The sequence below is a fragment of the Ciona robusta genome, chromosome 9 (genome assembly GCF_009617815.1).
Source record: "Ciona robusta chromosome 9, ASM961781v2".
NCBI classification, from domain to species: Eukaryota; Metazoa; Chordata; class Ascidiacea; order Phlebobranchia; family Cionidae; genus Ciona; species Ciona robusta.
In genome coordinates, this window is record NC_143243.1 from 2428214 (window position 1) to 2448177 (window position 19964).

Genomic DNA, 19964 nt, shown 5'->3' on the forward strand with positions numbered 1-19964 from the left:
TCGTATCCTGTCTTATTCGTTGTCTAATTACGTTACGTTTATGCTTTAATGTGAATGTATAAACACAATGAGATTCTATTGACAATTTATACCACATTAGTAATTGCATTATAATATTTGATTAATTGGAATTACAAGTTAAACACATCTACACATAACAACAATATACGTGCAGTAAACATAAGACTGCAAGAATTAAAAAACTCACGGACATTGCCACTACTTATATTACATTACACTGCAATTTAGAGGAACGTAGTTTACAGGCATTTTCTTTGGTATAAAGTTGATTATTTGGAAATATAACATACTGCTACGTAATATAGAGATGACGTATCGTTTAGATGACGTTAAATTTATAATGGGAACATTCTAACTTTGGAATGATGTGATTTATAGGAACAGGGCTTTAGTATTTAGTGCAGGTTATAACATTATAATAGACAAGGATTAAAATATGAATAATATACAAAGAATGATATTTTGTTTTACATTGTGAAGAAATTATTTGGTAATATATCACAGTCGAAAAATCACAGCAAACTTTCATTCGTCACAGTTGCTATTATGTCGTCACTATGAATTATGTTTCCTGTAAAGTACGTACGTGTATGTGACGTCATTTTGCCGAAGGCGCCAAATAATCAGTAATCGATAAAAAATATTGACTTTTTAAACTAATTTTGTTGATTTCCATTGTGTGATACTCAGAATAAATTCTGTTTCTTTTTGAGATCCGATTGTTTCCAAGCTGGTTTGTTTGAGAAATCAAGCTTGCTCATTCCAAATACCAACTCAAAGTCACTGTCGCTTAAATGTTGCTGTAATTGTAATGGTTTCGTTAATTAACTGACAGAGTAAATTAAACACCAATAAATAAAAATAATTCATTTATTCTCGTATAGCGGGGAAATGGCAGTCATTATAACATGAGCATACTGTTTTATTTACCCCGTGCCTGTTTACGAGAGTTACCATTTATTTTTGAGAACCCAAAAATGTAGTTGTTTTTTTTCTATGACTGGAATCGGACAACTTATTATATTCTGATAGGTAAGGTCCAGCAGTATGACATGGGAACTAGAATTTAGACCATAAAGTTGGCCCATTGTTACACCAGAGTTGGCACCTTAGGGCAGAGTTGGCCCATTACCCCAACACTCATGCACCCCTAATTACACTTATAAACATGATATTCCCCTGGTATAAAAGTGGGGTGACAGCCACCTCTGACATTCCGCCTATTCACCCACCTCTTTCTTCGTAGCATCAACATCTGGTGGTAAGTCCTCTGCTGCCACTGTTAGTTTATCCAACCCATAATAGTTGATTGTCCCATCAACATGGTTGGCAGGTTGTGAATTGCTGTTTGTTGTTGTAGAAGCTGCTGCTGCTGCTTGTTGAGTTGCACGCGCTGGTAAAGCAGAAGCAAGCATGGAATCGAACAAATCTTCCTGCCCACCAAGTTCACGTTTTAAGTCTTCGTATGTTTTGTTTCCCTGCAGAAAAATAAATAAATTTTTATCATGTATATGTTGGTTTGGTCGGGTGTATTATAAGTCTAACAGAGATCTTTTTTGGCAATTTTTAGCTGCCATTTGGTTATTATATTCGAAAAAAAAGCATAAATACAGTACAAGTTATTTTTTACATCATATGTGGAAAACTTTTGTATCATAAGTTACACTTTATTTTAATGTGATAAGCAAACCACATACCTATTAAAAAATTCTAAGCATAATTTTTAGTATAGTAGGGTAAGGGAAGATGGGACACCTTTAATACATAATATCCAAATAGCCTGATCGTGTTTTAAACAATTAACAACGGAAGTCGTGAGGATACGGTTTTATAATTCATTGAATGTTCTTTGTTTACTACCAAATAGAAAGAGAAAACTAAACGAAAAGGTGTCCCATCTTCCCCCACCCTACTATACATACATTTAGGGTGCCAAAAGTACTACGCAGAATGTATTTAGGTCACAGGCTCTAGATATTAGCTTAAAAAATCACCAACAAAGTTACAAACATAGACACATGGTAACTCATCAGCGAACACGAAGTGTTTGAAACAGAACACTTGTACTATAACGATTATTATCACCCCACCACACAAAGATTTACATTCATATCATATATACTTACACTCCATTTAGATGGATCCCAAGCCATAAACCAGCCGGAGAATATTGGAGGTTCAAATCCTTGTTTAACTGTTATAATTGGTGTGTGGGGGTCACGGGACCCAGTTGGGTCGGTACGAAGATAATTAATCGCGGTGACCAAAGATTCTTCTTTCTCTTGTTTGTTTGCCCCTTTGCCGATCCACAAGAACAACTGTGATGTAATAATGATGTCATAATAATGATGATGTCTTACATTAGAAGGTCACATCATAGAAATGTGTTAGGTCACACCTTTTATCAAAAAGTTTAGCACTTCCGTTTTAACTATAGGGGTGTAACAAAAACTGTCATTTAATGTTTTTTTCAGTTATTTTACATCGTTGTTTAACATTTTTACCCTTTGTTACTGTAACTTAAGAAACAATAAAATATATGAAAAAACAAATAATTTAACAAAAAATACATTAAATTTAAAATTAACAAAACCGAAAAAAAGAAAAAAGAAAGAAAGTGACTCAAGAGATGAATTAAACTAATCCCTTCATAGGTAACCATCGTACCTCAGAGTGAGTATCTAGCAACATCACATCATCCTCATCCAAATCTTCCTGACTGAAGTTACAGATCTCCTCACACACAAAGTTTCCTGAAGCATTGCTACATTCGAAGAGTCGTGCCACTTCTGAGGCTTCGTCTGCCTCTTGCAGTTTAGGAGAATTTGCATAAGGAACTTTCCCTCCCAATGCAGCCCAGAATTGAGTGCTCTCATTTCCTTCAGACACTGTCTCAAGGTCTCTGTGGAAATTTGTAACAATGACTTTGACTATTGTATTGGCACAGTGGTTAGCGAGCCTGTCTCTAGCCCAGAAGTTAGGGGTACAAGGTTAACTTAAGTGCTGATATCATTGTGGCCGTATGTGTCATGGATAATGGCACTAAAAGGCAATTGCTCCAACCCAGTGGTTCTATATCTGTTGTATATACTGGAAGTATATCCATAATAGTCATCCACAAAATTATATATGTGGTAACTTATAAGCTGGGAGGAGGTATATGAAACAAATCACTCAAGTTATATCGACCGTTATTACCCACCAGGCAAGGATAAAGCAAGTTACATTCATTCATTCACTCACCTGTGTGAGATGACTTTGGAAACATTCTTTGCCATTTCTCTTTCATCCCCACTACAACCTTTACCACACCACATGTACATCTCCAGTGGTGTCTTGAACAGAAAGACATCGTTTGAATTAAGAGATGACGCTCTGAATAATGTACAAGAAATAAAGTACATGATTTTAATGTTATTACAAACGGTTTGTAGTAACTCGTAAGCAGGCACGAGGTGTGTGAAACAGAACACTATGTTATAACTACTGTCTTTTTCCAGCCACATGAGGATAATTTAAGTTGTATTTATTCAATCATTCACTACATGAAATGCCAATATTTCTTCAAATTTAGGACCTTTAAGTATCACAAACTTAAGCCAATTGAAATACAAATACAAAATCGTATATTTCGAAAATTTGCATCTTATTTATGCGTATAATTATAGATGTTTATTATGAATACTACGCCTTTTATAAACATATAAACCAAATAACTATAAAATTTTGTTCCCAAAAAAATACTTACGCAGAACTGACTTCTACAGCTTTTGTGTTGAACTCATTCGTTCCACGAACTTGGAAAAGTCTCCTTGCTGGAGCTTCAGTTGGTTCCTCAGTCTTCCTGGATGTTCCACCCTGGAAGGTTTAAATTGTTAATTAATATTTACTTATGTGTTGTTGTTGCCAGCAAGGTGTACATAAATAAAAGTGAACGCAAGACAGTATCTAACCTTGGCCGAGCTGTCAAGGAAAGATTTCCCATTTATACCATCAAGGGATCATTAGGGTTTGTCGTTAATATTTACTTTAATATTTACTTTCATACTAGTTGTAGGGTAAATCAATTGGGAATATGGAAAATGGAAAGAAAAATTGGAAACCTCAACACAGCTGTTTGTCAATTTGTAACTTGAACACGACGCTCTGAATAATGTAACTTAAACTTTAAGCCAATTGCAACTTATAATTGATAAAATTTATTAAAAATAGCAGACTCAACCTAAGTTCTACTTTTAATGAATTTAATGAAACCTCTTACTTCAAATATGATGAGTTTGCCTTTGAACATGGCCATGAAATGTTTTGGTTCCTTCCCCATAATAACACGAATCTGAACCGGTGCCCCATCGTATTTGTCGTCTAGCGCCACCGCATGGAATGCAGATGCCGTGATCTCGTCTTGTGTGGCATGTCGACCCTGTGCATGAGGTTGATTTTAGGATTTTTATTTAAAAAAATGTCATTTAAACCAAACCAGTTCATAACATAATTTTTATTTCTCTTTTAATGCGGTAGTAAAGATCAAGTTAGTTAAAACATCAAAGAGGAGGGAATGAGGATACTGATAAAAACTACTTGTCAAATAAAAAAAATTGGGCTATAGCTTTTTCAGCCCCCAAAACACTTGCTTACCCCAAATACCCCCAAAAAATAAACAATAACCTGGATAACAAAAAAATATCTTGTCTATAACAAAATAACAGCCGTTAAAAGCATGCTAGTTTTTTCTAATTAAACAAAGATGCAATTAGAAGAAAATTGTTTGTAAAAAACGTATACAATGGGGGAAGCTGGCTTTACAATTAAACGTATCTTCATTTAACAGAAACAGTAATTATTGTTTGTGGTTTAAAACTACAATCTTATTATCTTTGGTAAAGAAACATCTGACTACAGATAGTTTGAACATAATCATTTTAAGCTGAAACTATACATTATTTAAAACCAGGGTGTTGCCTGTTTAAATAATGCAACATGGTTGAAGAAAATAATTACAGTTGCTAGCTGTTGTTTAATGTTTCATTCATAGAGGAAAAAATCAGTACAGATTCAATGGTTTAGTTAATTACTGTGTGCTTCATCAACATTCTACACCATCTGTTCCGTATCTCTATATTAGTTAATTCAATCCAATGGTCACTAATGGGCTGTCTATAAAAACAATCACCCACAAAGTTAAATACATGGCAACATGTAAGCTGACAGGACACACAAGATATAAAACAGAACATCTACATTATCACGATTTTCTTTTCGGGCCATGTGAGGGTAAAAGAAAGTTGCATTTGTACATTCATTAGATCTTACATAAATCTCACCTGCCAATAGTAGATGATATAGTTCTTCTTTCCATTATTAAGGTAGGTATAGAGAATAAGGTAGCAATCCCCCCCATAGAATTGACCATAAGTATCTCTGTCTACTTCGGCCAACTCATTGTTTTCAATTCTCCAGATCTGGAAAACGAAAAATTTGTTTACATTTATAGTACTGCCGGGTAAGATTGGATACTATTAGGCTAAATCCTATATTTCCTGATCGTGTTTTCAACAATTAACAACACTTATTTAAAGACCTGGTGCTTCCAATATATAATTCTGTAAATATTCTTTGTTCACTACCAAATAAAAAGAGAAAAGAGAATGGAAACGTGTCCCTCCTAACTGTATAGTGAGAATCTTTTACAGTATACTGAGATTTATTAAAAAAAATAATATTTTGATTAATTTTTTAACTTCAATACCTCCACATCACCACTTCCATCGTCCACCATTCTATGTTGTGCAGCAAGTTCAGGTTGTGCGTGCATGGTTGTGGCATCAAACTTCACATGCGCTACTTTAGCTGCAAATTACAATAAAAAATATTAAGTTTCTTTTTAATCAGGCATAATGTAAATAATCTTTTACAGAGGTTTAAAAACGTAATGTATTTATTTACAATGTTTTATTGGCCATCAGGCAAACCTTTATTAGGGAATGCATTCTGCATTTTTATACCAGATAAGCTACTAAAAGATTATTAGTAGTATAAAACTTATAATAAAAAAGTAAAAAAAATGTAAAAAAGCAGATGAATACCAAGTGGCACGAAATACATAACAGGCAAAAATTAAGTCGAATATATAGGGTACTATAAAAGATAGATATTTGGCCTAAAATGGCATTATCAGTATCTCATTTAAATGGAACCCTAAAATTATGATTTCTCCAAAAATAGCATATGCCTAAAAAGGCAATATTGGTCTTTTATTTAAAAAGAATCTAAAAAAGATGATTTTACTAAATAAATCAGGCCGTGGCTCTCTTTGCATTACTGATGCCCAAATAAGGTTATGGCTGCCGTCACCACACCCCAGGTTTGCTTTGTGACATCATAAACGCACACAATGGACCGGGAAACGACCAACTGTTAAATCATTCTTATGTTCGGTAATTGACTAAACAGAATGCAAACATGGCCGAGTTATGTGTGTATAAAATGCTCAAGCACAATTTTAATGCATCATATTATAATGCATAATCTACTCTAGTCAAAAAAACTGTTTTATTATTGAGCAAATTTCTTACACATTATTGCAATGACAGTCTGTAGGTATTCTTATTTTAAGATTTGTTAAAAAAACCTATAAAAAAAGTTTTTAAAATTAAAGTTTTTAAACATATACCAATATTTCCTCTTGTGTAAGTGCTTCCCCTGCCAACTGTTTCGTTATGAGACCTCCAGCCTTTGAATAATTGTTTAAACATTGCAGATTCTGCTCCATCTGGAACTGTCTCGATTTTTGTGTGATGTGAATACCCCTTTGCTTGCATGTAACCCTAAGTGAAAAGAAAATTATGTTTTTTTGATATAAAAATAAGGGTTTGTGATCTATATCATTTTAATTATACATATGTTTACAAATATTCATTAAAATAACATTTTTGTACAATTTAAATTTACAGTCATGTATTCATGTACACCTGTACCATTAATAAGTAATCAAAAATTGTTTTCTTATGAAAATAAAATGCTGGTGAAACAATTTTAACAAAATATTTTATTTTGAATTATGACATATATATATATATTTATACATGATTTAAAATTTATAGAAAATGAAACACAAGCAAAATGATAGGTAATGGTAAGCATACTGTAATGTCGAGATAGTTTATTACAGTGTTGTCATCAGTTAAAGATTAACAGATGATAATAAATTTTATGCTAATGTTGACCAATAATGAATACGTAAACCTAATGTCATAATAATGGCCATAATTTGACATAATAAGTTAGGAAAATATTTATCATGTTTTAAAACAGTAAGTCAGTAACCTATAAAGATTTGTTACTGGAAATATAATGGTTTAAATTCTAAAAGAGGGTTATAAAAATAGGCCAATGACAGAATTTAATCATAAAAATGTACATAAAACAAACTTTATGTCGAGTTAACTTTGGCACATTGGGTATTAAGCTAACTTTGGCCTAAATCCAAGGTACCCTGTCATACATTAGCGAAGGACCTGACCCATATTTAACAGAATAGAACAATGTTTTATAAATGCATTGTGGAACCCTAACCGTTTAATTTCTAACATTTGCATGAATGAATGCAACTCAGCAAAAGCATTTATAACAGAGGTGTTCTGTTTCCTACACCATGTGCCCGCTTAGGAGTTACCATGGGCCTTGAACCTGTCACTGCTGAACTAGAGCCAGGTGCGCAAATCATTGTGCAATAGCTCCAGATAAAAAAAACTTACAATTGCCCTTTGCATTGCCCCAGATCTTTCTTCTTTGCTTGCACTCTTGCCCTTCCAGACAAAAATGTTGCTGCCACCTTGATCAAGTATGTAACAATCCTGAAATAATAAAGAAAATATGAAAAAGTATGCCAAAATAGTAACATACAAAAACAAACTTAGTGTGATCAAAATCAATATTAATTAATGGGCCACTCCAATAGTATGTTAAAATATAATGCAAAAAAATAGTGTACCAACAGTCTAAAGTTAACTTGTGCTAAGCCCAAACTCTTAATATTTTGTTAGTTTTAAATTTAATTTTGAATTAAAATAGAAAAAAATTATCAATTTAAATGAAAAACAGGGCATTTTAAAACAGAGTTACGACAGTTATGTAACTTCCCACACTATAAGTAGGTGTAGATCAGTTAATTATTACTTAACAATTCAATCAGTTATCAGTTATCGCATCACAATACTTACATCATGATTAAGTAAATCTTGGGTGAGTGGTTTTGTTGCAACTTCTTGGACAGTTAGTTGGCCAGTTTGATCAGTGACACTGTTAAAATTTAAACAAAAAATGATAAAAATATACAATTTAACACATCATGATAGAAACAACAGCTTTTTATTGGTTTGGTTAAGCAAAAAAACAACAAAACAAACATGCATTGCACCGAAACTGGGTGTTCCAGTATTTTAAATATTTAACTTATTGGCACAAGGATGCATTTTTACCACATGATATTTCACCATAAACACACAAGGCACCAAACAATGACAGAACATAATGTGTGGAGAAATGTTAGGGCTTGGAACTAGCCTTGCCCATCTTGTGTATACAAATGGCCTCTCCTTAGGTGATGGAATTCAAATAAAGTAGGTAATCGGTCACCATACGTATACACTGGTACCATCCATGCAATAATACACCACATAAGCCTACCGTTCATAAGCTCTATATAAGTTTGCATGGCAAATGAAGATAAGGATTAAGATATAAACTTATATAAAACATAAAGTGTACACCAAATGCCTTATACTATAATATGGCATACATATGTTTCCATGGGACACTTTATTACAGTGATTTAGCATTAGATTAAAAGTAAATTTATAATTTGCTTATAATTCAAAATGTGTATAAATGCAAATAACCAAATGTTATCTAATTATGTAATATGAATTCGACATTTTTGATTATTTGATATAAATCTAGACATTTAATATTAATTTTGAGATATTTCATAAACTTGTTCAACGATGGTACTTCAAGAGAAAAAGTCAACTTAAGTGCGAGGGTAAATAAAGTTGTTCAAATTAAAGAAAACATAAATATGAAGCATATATTTGCTGAGTGAAATTTCTTGCTATATTTCTATTTTAATATTTGGAAATAATATTAAATAGATGCTTACATGTCAATTTCATATATATTTGAAGTGTTAAAATTAGTCTGAACAATTCTTCTTTAAATTACAATGCACAAAATTCGTAGTAACACACGAACGTAAAAAACATCTATATATAACTAAAGTTACAAGTACCGTATTCATATTGCAATTTCGGGGACTTACCAAAAGGTATAGCACCCAAATTTAATAGAAACTAAAAATAGCCAAAAGTTCAGCTCAAAACTCGAAACCTAATTTAGAACCAAATAAGCCGAGTGAATCTTGTTTCCAAATTAAGGTGTTTTAGCAGGCAAAAAAACGTTTTTGCCCGTTCAAACTACTTCAAAACCTAATTTCGGCGTCACGCCCAAAGTGCGCGAAAAGGGTTCGCTTGCGTATTGAAAATTGGTTATTACACATTTAAAACAAGTTTATAGTTTGTAAAAGTCGACCAGAAAATCTCTAAGAAATGCCATACTCCAGTCTTTAAAATATAAAAGCAGTATTTCTGCTTCTCGTTATAATGACGAATAATACTGCTGTTTTTTCGTGGACAAAATACTTACAAGACATACAAATGTAGTTTTTTTTGTCCCAAATAGTGTAAAACTCAGTGCTGTTTTTACAATTGAACAGTTTCCCGTATTTAAATATACACGTTGGATAAAGCGCTTACAGTCTTGTTACAAGCTTTGCCTAATGGCCCAATAATCGTAGCTAATAGCACGGCACTTAACGCTAATCCATTGCTTTTATACAATTACAGTTCGTTGTATCTATTAGTGCAGTACTTGTGTGGATGTGGGTTATTTTAGAACAGTAACATTGTAATATGAACCTGACTGAATTGAAGTAATTGTTGGGTTGACAGCTACAATTACCGCGGAGTATTTGAAAGAGCTAATAAATATTTCATATAACTGTACACACCATACGCACCGTGTTATGCTACAGATGGTCGTACATTATAATCGTACTTTAAAACGCTTTTGTGATAAAAACGTCACACAATAAGTTTTACCCGAAAGAATTTTTCGAAGCTTATTTGTCCTTGATTGGGCGAAGAAAGAACCCTTTTGTTACGTCACAATAAAAGGGAGCGAGGCAAAGGTACGGTAAACAGAGTTGTCATTACTTAATCAATAACCGACGTCCCTATAATTCTATAATTCTATAATTTATATCATGTATTGAAGAACCAGCTACCAGCTATAAATTAGTGACTGACGTTTCTGCAGTTTCGTATTTTGCTTAGCAAACTGACTTCCAAGTTTATGTGACATTTGCGCCAGCAAAACGTTTTGAAACATTGGCCCACTAACACAAGTAAAACAGCTTTATGGTGCACTGTACAAACTTCATTGGAATTTCTGCTTAAACAAAGTTTGCTCGTTTAAGAGAAAACTTTACATATGACTTTGCAAACGATAACCTTGCCAGTGTTGCCGTGTGAATATCAAAAGCTATCCCATATAGGAAACCATTGCATACACACGCATAGTATGGGCAACACTTCTAAGCAATAAAAGCTCCAATTAAACAATCAGCTTCGGAACACAGCATGTCAATTATTAACTCGTGTAAATGACAAACGTATATGCCTATGATAGTGCCGGTTACTGTAATCAACACGTTTTTAAAACCAACGCTTTTTAATATGAACTAAACACTCTCGTTTCTGCATTTAAATTTTTATAAGCTTTTCATTACATATTACCACATATTCGCTACATATAGTAGTTTGGGGTAAAATGGGATACCATTATCGCATATATCCCATATTTTCTAATCGTGTTTTTAACCATTAACAACACTCCTTCAAAGTCGTGGAACTACGGTTATATGTTTCTTTGAATTTTCTTTGTTTACTACCAAATGGGACGATCAAATAGCACGAATACTTGTCCCATCTTACCCCACCCTAAGGCAACTCTAGTGTGACCAATAGTATTTTTACGTCGGACGCATACGATTCCGTACAATTTAATATTGAAACATCAATATTTATATAATGTATAAGACTTGTGTAAAAGACTTATACATTCAAAATTCGTTAAACGATGTTATATTTAGCTGAGCATCTTGTTTAAAGACCTAAACACCGTTACTTAGATTTAGAAGATAAATATTGTATTTATATAATAACATATTCTCTCGCTCTAGCAGGCATAATTATAACAATACTATAACAATAACAATACTCACTGGAAAAGCTTCAACTGACTGAGTTTGTTCCTGCTTGCAATTTCATCTGGTATAGCTGGATTCAGTTTTGGTTTGTCGCCCAACAATTTCAGCATGGCCTATAAATGTAAGACGTGTTAAAACATTTATAAATAAACATCCATGGTGTTCAAACAATTAAGTTTGACGCAATACTCATGATATAGTATGCTGGGGTAGATTGTGGATGTTTTGATTTCATTTCACCGTCCCATAGTAGTAGCCAATGATTAATGATACAACTATATGTATCCTTATACGTCTTTAAAAGAGCGTTGTTAATTGTTAGAAAAGCGAATATAAAATATGCAAAATTATATGCTTACGTTATCCATCTTACACCAGAATATTATTTAGTAACGTCTGCGTAACTATAAAACTAAAGAAACAACGATTACGTAAACTTCCAGTATATAGATATGTCTCACCCCATACGCCTTGTCACTTGTTTTCTCGTTCTCCCCATCCACGATAAGGACTTGACCTCGTCCACCACGCTCACGATCACGAATATCTTTGGCCAGGATGGTAGCCTGAAATAAATACACATTTAGGTAACATATGGTAGGGTGGGGCATGGCTTACTAAACAAATCTTTAGTGGGCCATGGGTGGCAGAAGATGGGATACCTTTTTAATCTATTTTATCGTCTTTTATGGTTGTAAACAGTACTATGTTATTTCTTTTCCTTTGAATATATAAGTAACAAAGATCCCGCTATTAAAGTAGCATTATTGCCAATATAAACATGTTTGTCATACCAGAACAGCATTTTTGCACTAGTTTTGTACCTATTTTTAACGATAAAAGCATATTAGTACTATTTATGTGTGTCTGTTTTTGTGGTGAAAAAAATAAGTTTTTAAATAAAAATGAGATGTGTTTCAGGTAAGAAGCGTGAAAGTGTATCCAACCTTCAATCGTTCCATTCTATTACTCTCAGGTCCGTTCCATTGAATGATAATCTTGCCCAAATCAACAAGAAATACATCGCCCAGGTTAAATGATGTCCAAGCAAAGTCCTGCTCGGTCGCATTCACAGTTTTTCTTCCTTTTACGCGCAATAGACGTCGGACATCATACTGGTTGGTTTCGACGTGTTTAAACCCAGATGCTACTCCACCCTTACAGTAGCTGTAACAGATAAGGCAATGTAACGCAACGCATTTAAAACGTCGTGACAGAAACGTACACGAATACAGCATTACACGGAATTGTTGTTCATATTTAAAACGCGTCAGTTTTAACATTAACAGCATGTCAGTTATTACATGAACAGCAGGGCGCTGCAAACTACGTAATTAAACCTGCAGCTGTGCACACCATATAGTACATTTGTTGTGATAGCCTTATTATTACTAATTCATGCCCGCTTCGGGGTAACCGCCAGACTCTCATAAAGGGCAGTATGTAATAAGTATCAACTCTTACATAGCACCGTTTGTGTTATAGCGATATGTCGACTCTCGCGTAGTTGGCAACAAAAACAAGCCATTACACGAGAGCTACTTACACGATACCACTTTTGAAGTAGGCCTTAAACATCGTCGACTCGTTGCCCTGTGTTTCTCTGTATTGAACTGGGTCCCCACCAAGATAGTCGTCAAGTTGTGTAGCCAGCATAGCGGCAGCACCTGCACGTTTTATGTTTTGTCACTTTTATGTTGCACAAAAATATAGTAGAGTGGGAGAAGATAAGACACATTTTCATTCGGTCTTCTCGTCCTATTTGATAGTAAACACAGAACATTTAGGGAATTATAAAACCGTATCCTCACGATTACCATAGACCGTCGTTAATTGTTCAAAGTACTAACAGGGTATTTAAATATTATGTGCTAAAGCGAAATGTGGGGGAAATGGAACACGTTTTAATTCTTTTTTTCTCGTCGCATTCGGTAGTATAGAAAAAAATTAAAAATTATATAACCGTTGCCTAGCGACTGTAAAAGTGCGTTGTTAATTGTTTTAAATACGATTAGGAAATATGAGGTTTAGTTTCTACGTGGTCTACTGCCTTACTCAATACATTGTATTAAGAAGTTCTCGGGTTCTAACAGTATATCGTATCACAGCCCACACTACTATATCATAAGTTCCATATATTCTGAACTATAATTGTAATGTGCACTACGTTGATTACCTTGTTCATCTGTACTTGAGTTATTTCCAAGCCAGAAATGCAGATTGTACGAAGCTCCACTGCCCATTTTACGTGTCTGGTTAAGTTATAAAGGAAAACATAAATAATACGATATATTGGTGAATATTAGTTACTATATTAAAACACATACAGTAGGGTGGGGAAGATGGGACACCTTTTTATTTTATTTTCTGGTGCCATTTGATAGTAAACAAAGAACATTTAAAGACTTATTAAATCGTTTTTACAAGACTCTCATAGACTGTTGTTAATTGTTTAAAACACGATCATGATTGTTGGATATTAGGTGCTAAAGGTGTCCCCCAACCTGATATATATATATATATATATATACATCGGGCCTACATGTAATGTAAAGATACGCCGCAGTTTTTAAACGTTAATGCCATTTAAATGTTTTATTGTGTTTAAACACTTATACAATACACAAGGTGTGTTTTCTTACAACAAGTATGATGTAGGCATCGCCAGAGAAAAAGCTTCCGTATGATTTCTTCGGGATTGGAACCACTTCCATGTTCTGAAGATTATAAAACAAGTTCAAACGTGACCAGTTTAGTGTTTGTTTTCATAGTCGAAACCAGTCGGGAAAGGTTCAGTATTCAAAAGGGTGTCTATCTGCTTTATATGACCGACATTGTGTACCCGAAGACTAGAAATGCGTTGAGCTATAGTTAGCCTATAAACCTTATATACCAGCAGGAGCCTTTTTTGTCATTATTTACATTGCTATCAATTTTAAGAATGAGTCGGCACGCTCGTGACTACAGCGACACTTAGTTAATAATTATATTTTTCACACATTTTAATCCAGGCGTATTGCAACTCTATCACACTACCAAATGTTCTTTATTAGAACAACAAAACAAGTTGCCGCACCAAACTTTATTAAGACGAGGGTGCTTTAAAAGTACTTGACTTGAATAAAAACGAATGTATTTTTCACAACTTTAAATGGTTTGTTTCAATATAAACACTACAGCCCATACGTATAACTGTAAGATACGATTTTCATTAGTAACGTTTTAAAAAACTGATACCATCATCAATGATGTAAAATGTAAAATAAACGTATTTTACATCGTATCCTATTTATGGGCTGTCATGTTCGTATTGAAACTGACCAGAAAATTCGTGTTTTTGCACCTTAAAACGTTGCATGTGATATTCAAATACTTATTAGTAGTTCTTATATAAAAAAATAAATAAAATAGAAATCTTACTTCTACTCTCCATATTTCCATTCCTTCTCGTTTACCGGCCTTTTCGAATTCTTCATGGAAAATTTCCGGGGCCATGACTCTTTTCTGATACTTCTACTCAGATAAAACAACCAACAATCTGTAAGTCTAAACCTGTTAAACATAAAACACACAAATTATCAACGCAATCGATTATCAGGTACACTTAATTCACATGTACCTACAACTGCTATTAAATCGTACGGTAACGCCTGATTAAATGATTGTTGATATATGTTTTACTGACGTGAATTAGCAGCTTTCACAAAGTGATGTTTACATAATAGCTTATATATCGTCGTACTGTAGTGATATACATGCTGTCTAAATGTGATTGACCACTTATATAGCACTTAATATGTTTCTTACAACTACTTAAAGTTTCTTTGAAACGAAACTAATTCCAGAAATTGTCAAACTATCTACGCTGAATATGCTTTTAGTAAAATACGTGCCACCTTCGTGTATCTACGCACGCTGTCTAATCTCGAACGTTTTCTAACAACCCTTGACAAGAGAGTTGAGAAAAAGGTTTTATGTCAATACGTTACACTGGGCTCTAGCGCCACCCTTTGAACAACTACATTAAAAAATTACAAAACCGAACTTTTACTGGTAATAGGTATCCTAATAATAAATACGTTAATAGCTGCACAGTTTCAACAACAAGAAAAGTACAAAATTACATCAAACCATAGTAAACCTCATGTTTAACCAGTTTACATTTAAATCTTGCGTGAGGTATCATTTGTTAAAAACCTATGACGTTTCATTTGTTAAAAACCTTAAACAGCACCTCTTATTTAAACCTAAACGGGTAATCTGTACCAACGATTATTATTACAAAACTAAAAACTAAAAACCTGCTTTATCTGAACGGTCAAAACAAAAATGAAACACTAATTCTACTCGCGCAATATTGAAGCTTTTGCAACTGCTTAACCGTATGGGAGTGGCCACCGTAACTATGAGCATAACTCTCTGCTAGGTATCCAGCTAGCAACAGAAACCGCATACCAACAAGTAGCTGCCTATCTAATACTGTATGACCAATAAATAAATACAAAGGTTGAACGGGAAATGATAAATTATCAAATATTATTCAATACACTGAATACAGGAAGGTGAATAACAAATATATGTATAATGTAAACAAATCAAATAATTTGAAGTTTCAAATTAAAGTACAGTTGTATTGGCACTTCGTATACTTAGTTAAACACAGTAACTAAATATAGTAGGGGAGGGGAGGAAGGGACACCTTTTCATTATATTTACTTGACGGTAATTGAATGAATATAGGTAACTCCACGAAGAAAATGATAGCTTTTTTAGGGACCAATATCCCTATGAATACATTCTACCTGCTAAACTGTCACTAGTAGCGGCGTAAAACCGCTTGGTTGGAGATTTCTGGATTGTCTTAATGGACCGCGGTAGTAAAAGGGTTCAAATTAAAATAACATTCTTCGCATTTTTTTACCCAAGCAAGGCAAAAAAACACAAATCAACTGCGATTCAGGTTTTTGTTTTGATTTATTTGAATTTACGATAATACGATTGTTACAGCGATCGCTAAATGTGTCCAGGAATTAATTACCTTCTGAAAAATGAAAACAGGATTAAAATACCTTCATAATTAATGTGGCTGGCGTTGGTGGAAAGCCACTACGGCACGACAAGCCCCCAGCCAATGGTAGTGGGTTTCTACTTAGGTGAGAAACCCTTGCGGGATGTTACTGTCCGCGCAGGTTAAAGAAACCCCCATAGACAAAAATGATACAACGAATGCACATACACATGTGCACGACAACGACGACAAAAAGACAAAAATAATACGAGGTGCAAATACAAAACGTGCAGAAAAACATGCAATACACACAACAGCTCAATCATATCCAAAAAATGGACGAATATAAAAAGTTAATTAACACGGACATAATCATTGAAACATCTTCAAAGAAAATATGGTTCAAATCCTGAAGGATAATCAACTGATGTGTACAAATTATTCTATGTCCGGCCACAAGGAGTCGAAGCCAATAACGGCTCCGTATGTCCCAATCGCCTGACAAGCCGCCATGTTGGTACCGCGATACTCTCGTCGCATCTTTACGCAAAATAATATCGTTCGGATGTTAAGCACCGCTTCGACCGCCATGAAACTGAGTCAGGATATTGCGAACCGCACTAATAGTGATCTAAATTCCTGGGCGTAGCATCACTGTACCGGTAGTGACCTAAAACTAGCGTAGCATCACTGACGGCGACGTCCACGCAACAACCCAACAGTATAACATAGCTCAATCTAGAACCGTGACGTAACCGCACCGAACGCAGGGCCTCAAAGACCCATCGACGTATAGCGTAATTGTAACGTGGCCAGCGTCACAATTAGGCTTTTTAAACAGAAACAGATTAATGGGGGTCATGAACAGAAAATGGTCAATGAGACAATTAATTGGTGAAAAACGAGGGATTTCAAATTTAAAAGTTTAAATGCGTCTATATTATAATGCGCGTGGATATTACTAAAGTATTTGTGTACCAACATGCCGTTATTACCAAGTGATTGGGACAATACAGAATCGCTAAAAGATTCGACCTTTGCAGACGAAACACATAATGACGTGTACAAAAACAAAATCCGATCCAGCAAGATGTTTGCCATAGTTTCATTGCATATATTTCAGTGACATGCAAAATGCACTAAAGGAGTGACTGACAAAAAGGCTGGCCACATTAGGTCCAGCAAAAATGAGACACAAACACAAATCCGGCAACACTGTAAGAGTGCTCCAGCAATCACACCCCAACAACACACAACTCCGTAAGCCTAAGCAAAACCTCAAACCGGCATCTTCATTGTCTTGCTCGTCTTTACTCTTTGTCTGCAAAACAAACGTAAATTAGGTTGGGGTAAGATGGCCCGTTTCTTTATCGTCCCCTTTGGTAGTAAACAAAGAAGGATATTTACGGAATTATATAACCGTATACAGTCTTGCGACCATATAAAATAGTGTTGTTAATTGTTAAAAACAAGTTTAGAAAAAAAAATTATGTGCTTAACGGAACCCTCTTGCCCCACAGTAATCTTATTGCAAACGACACATCTTATTACCGCCAGTTCATTTCATATAGTGATGTGGAAATAGGATTTGTTTTAACTTTCTAACAACCATTATTTACTTTGAAAACTAACTTTGGCAACATAATACTATTTCATGATAATGGTAATAGGAAATATTACACAGTACCTTGCGCTTTTCTTTTGCAGCATATCGCTTGCTTTTCTGCAACAATAAAATATTTAAAGTCAGTTTATATTACGACGTCATAACTGCCTTTATTCATCATTCGCGGTTTGTCCTCTTGATCCTCTGTGACGTCACATACCAGGTTTTAAAATATTCAAAAATGCTGTTTCAAATGATAAAGTTTGCGACGAAACCAAATAACTTACGAAGTGGGTTCTTCTGTTGCGTCATCACCACTTCGTGACGTCACATCTCTGATGTCACCTAGAAAAGAACTGGTGTACGTAACAATGCCTATTGTCATTTATACTTTACCAAATCTTTGATCTTCTTGCTTTATTCCCAGCTAACAGCACGAATATATTTTAGAACAAAATCGTTATGCAAATATAAGTAATGTGCCTTGCGACGACGCGAAGTGCGCATGGGGCCCCATGAAAAAATGTCGCAAAAAGCAAGCGTATAAAAGAAACCGCAATGTGACGTCACAAACGTTTGCTCTCCAGCGTGAACCGGACTATGACGTAATAATCACGAGCGATGACGAAGCGGTTATGACGCGATGTCATACAGGCGGATAGTGACGTAACGCAGCGATTATGTAAATGACGTCATGTCGCGAGTGACGTGTATTGTGATATAATCCAGAACGGTGGCGAAGTTTCTGAAATAAGATTGTTAAATATTAAAATACATTAAAAATTAATTATGAAAACCAATCGCAAGGCACAGTACTAATTATAATAGATTTACATGTACTTATGTAATATACTCATAATTAGTCATTTGTTTAGTTTAAACAGTAAAATATTAATTTATAGGTAAATAACACTAATTAAAAACATAGTTTATTGTTAGGTAATACTAAGCAGTAGCAATAAACACTCAACTTTAGTTCTTGTAGAAGAAACAAGTATAATCCTCAACTGAGTTCATCCAAAGAGTGTAGCTAGGTTGCTGCTTCATCCAAACTACCTTGTACAGTTGCAACGTGTTGTAAAAACGGCGTTTTATATGCCCGTGGAATCAACAAAAGGCGGGAGACGTCGCCTAATCAAAATGATTAGCGCGGTGGATCCAAAGAGTGTAGCTATAGGTCGCTACTTGATCCGAACTGCCTTGTTCAGTTGCAACGTGTTGTAAAAAGCAGCGTTTTACATGCCCGGGGAATCAACAAAAAGCGGGAGACGTTGGTTAATCAAAATGATCGACGCGGTGGATTGAAAATCCCCTCCTTTTTATTGTCTGCTATGCTTTTAGTACTGTATAATTGAGCACGTAAGTGGCCATGTAAAAGTAGTGTCCTTGTACCACCGCGCGAGGATAAATTAGATACATTTATTCATTTTTCTTTTAGACACTTCATACATCATTCGGTAGGTGGCGTTTTGAGACTGTAATTTAAAATCCTTTTAATTAAAATAGTGAATGCAGGAGCTGACAGGATGCTGACGTAACCAGTTCCTTTTAGTGCCGAGTATCACGTTACAACGATCGTATGTACAATACTAGCTCCTATCGTCACTTATAGTAGGCCTACTATGGAGTAAGATAGAATACTGGTACCATGCGTGGCCTCCTCAATACAATGCAAAGCAGTTTGGGGTAAGATGGGACACCTTTAACACACAATACATTCTAATCGTGTTTTGAACAATTGACAGCAGTCTACGGGAGTCGTGAGGGTATATTTCTTTGAATGTTCTTTGTTTACTACCGAATGGGGCGGAAAAATATAATAATAAAAAGCTGTCCTATCCCTGCGTACGACTACGACCTACGATATTTTAACCAAGGAAGTAAAATTTTTATTAATAATAAATTTAAGCCAAATTTAAACATTCATCAACAATAACAAAAGTTTTTTTTCTTAGAAATTTATCTCTTGCCTTGTATACAAAACAACGAGGGTAGACACCTTTGTG

At 34.6% G+C, this 19964-nt stretch overlaps 1 protein-coding gene and 1 long non-coding RNA gene across 2 annotated transcripts; both read right to left on the reverse strand.

Moving 5' to 3' along the window:
- Positions 1–68: 68 nt before the first annotated feature.
- LOC149730782 (villin-1-like) lies at positions 69–14924 on the reverse strand. Its single transcript, XM_089883985.1, has 19 exons — positions 14765–14924; positions 13987–14061; positions 13521–13596; positions 12891–13011; positions 12292–12511; positions 11806–11910; positions 11360–11457; positions 8241–8319; positions 7776–7874; positions 6692–6845; positions 5768–5868; positions 5343–5480; positions 4283–4441; positions 3770–3879; positions 3265–3396; positions 2689–2923; positions 2148–2339; positions 1254–1499; positions 69–821 (listed from the first exon to the last, which is right to left on the reverse strand). The coding sequence occupies exons 1-19, from the start codon at positions 14837–14839 to the stop codon at positions 708–710; spliced, it is 2529 nt and encodes an 842-aa protein (XP_089740111.1). The 5' UTR covers positions 14840–14924; the 3' UTR covers positions 69–707.
- A 1375-nt stretch (positions 14925–16299) lies between these two features.
- Positions 16300–19918, reverse strand: LOC149730783 (uncharacterized). The gene is made up of 3 exons (XR_016385636.1): positions 18246–19918; positions 18040–18075; positions 16300–17673 (listed from the first exon to the last, which is right to left on the reverse strand). It is a non-coding gene; the product is annotated as an uncharacterized LOC149730783 (long non-coding RNA).
- Positions 19919–19964: the final 46 nt, after the last annotated feature.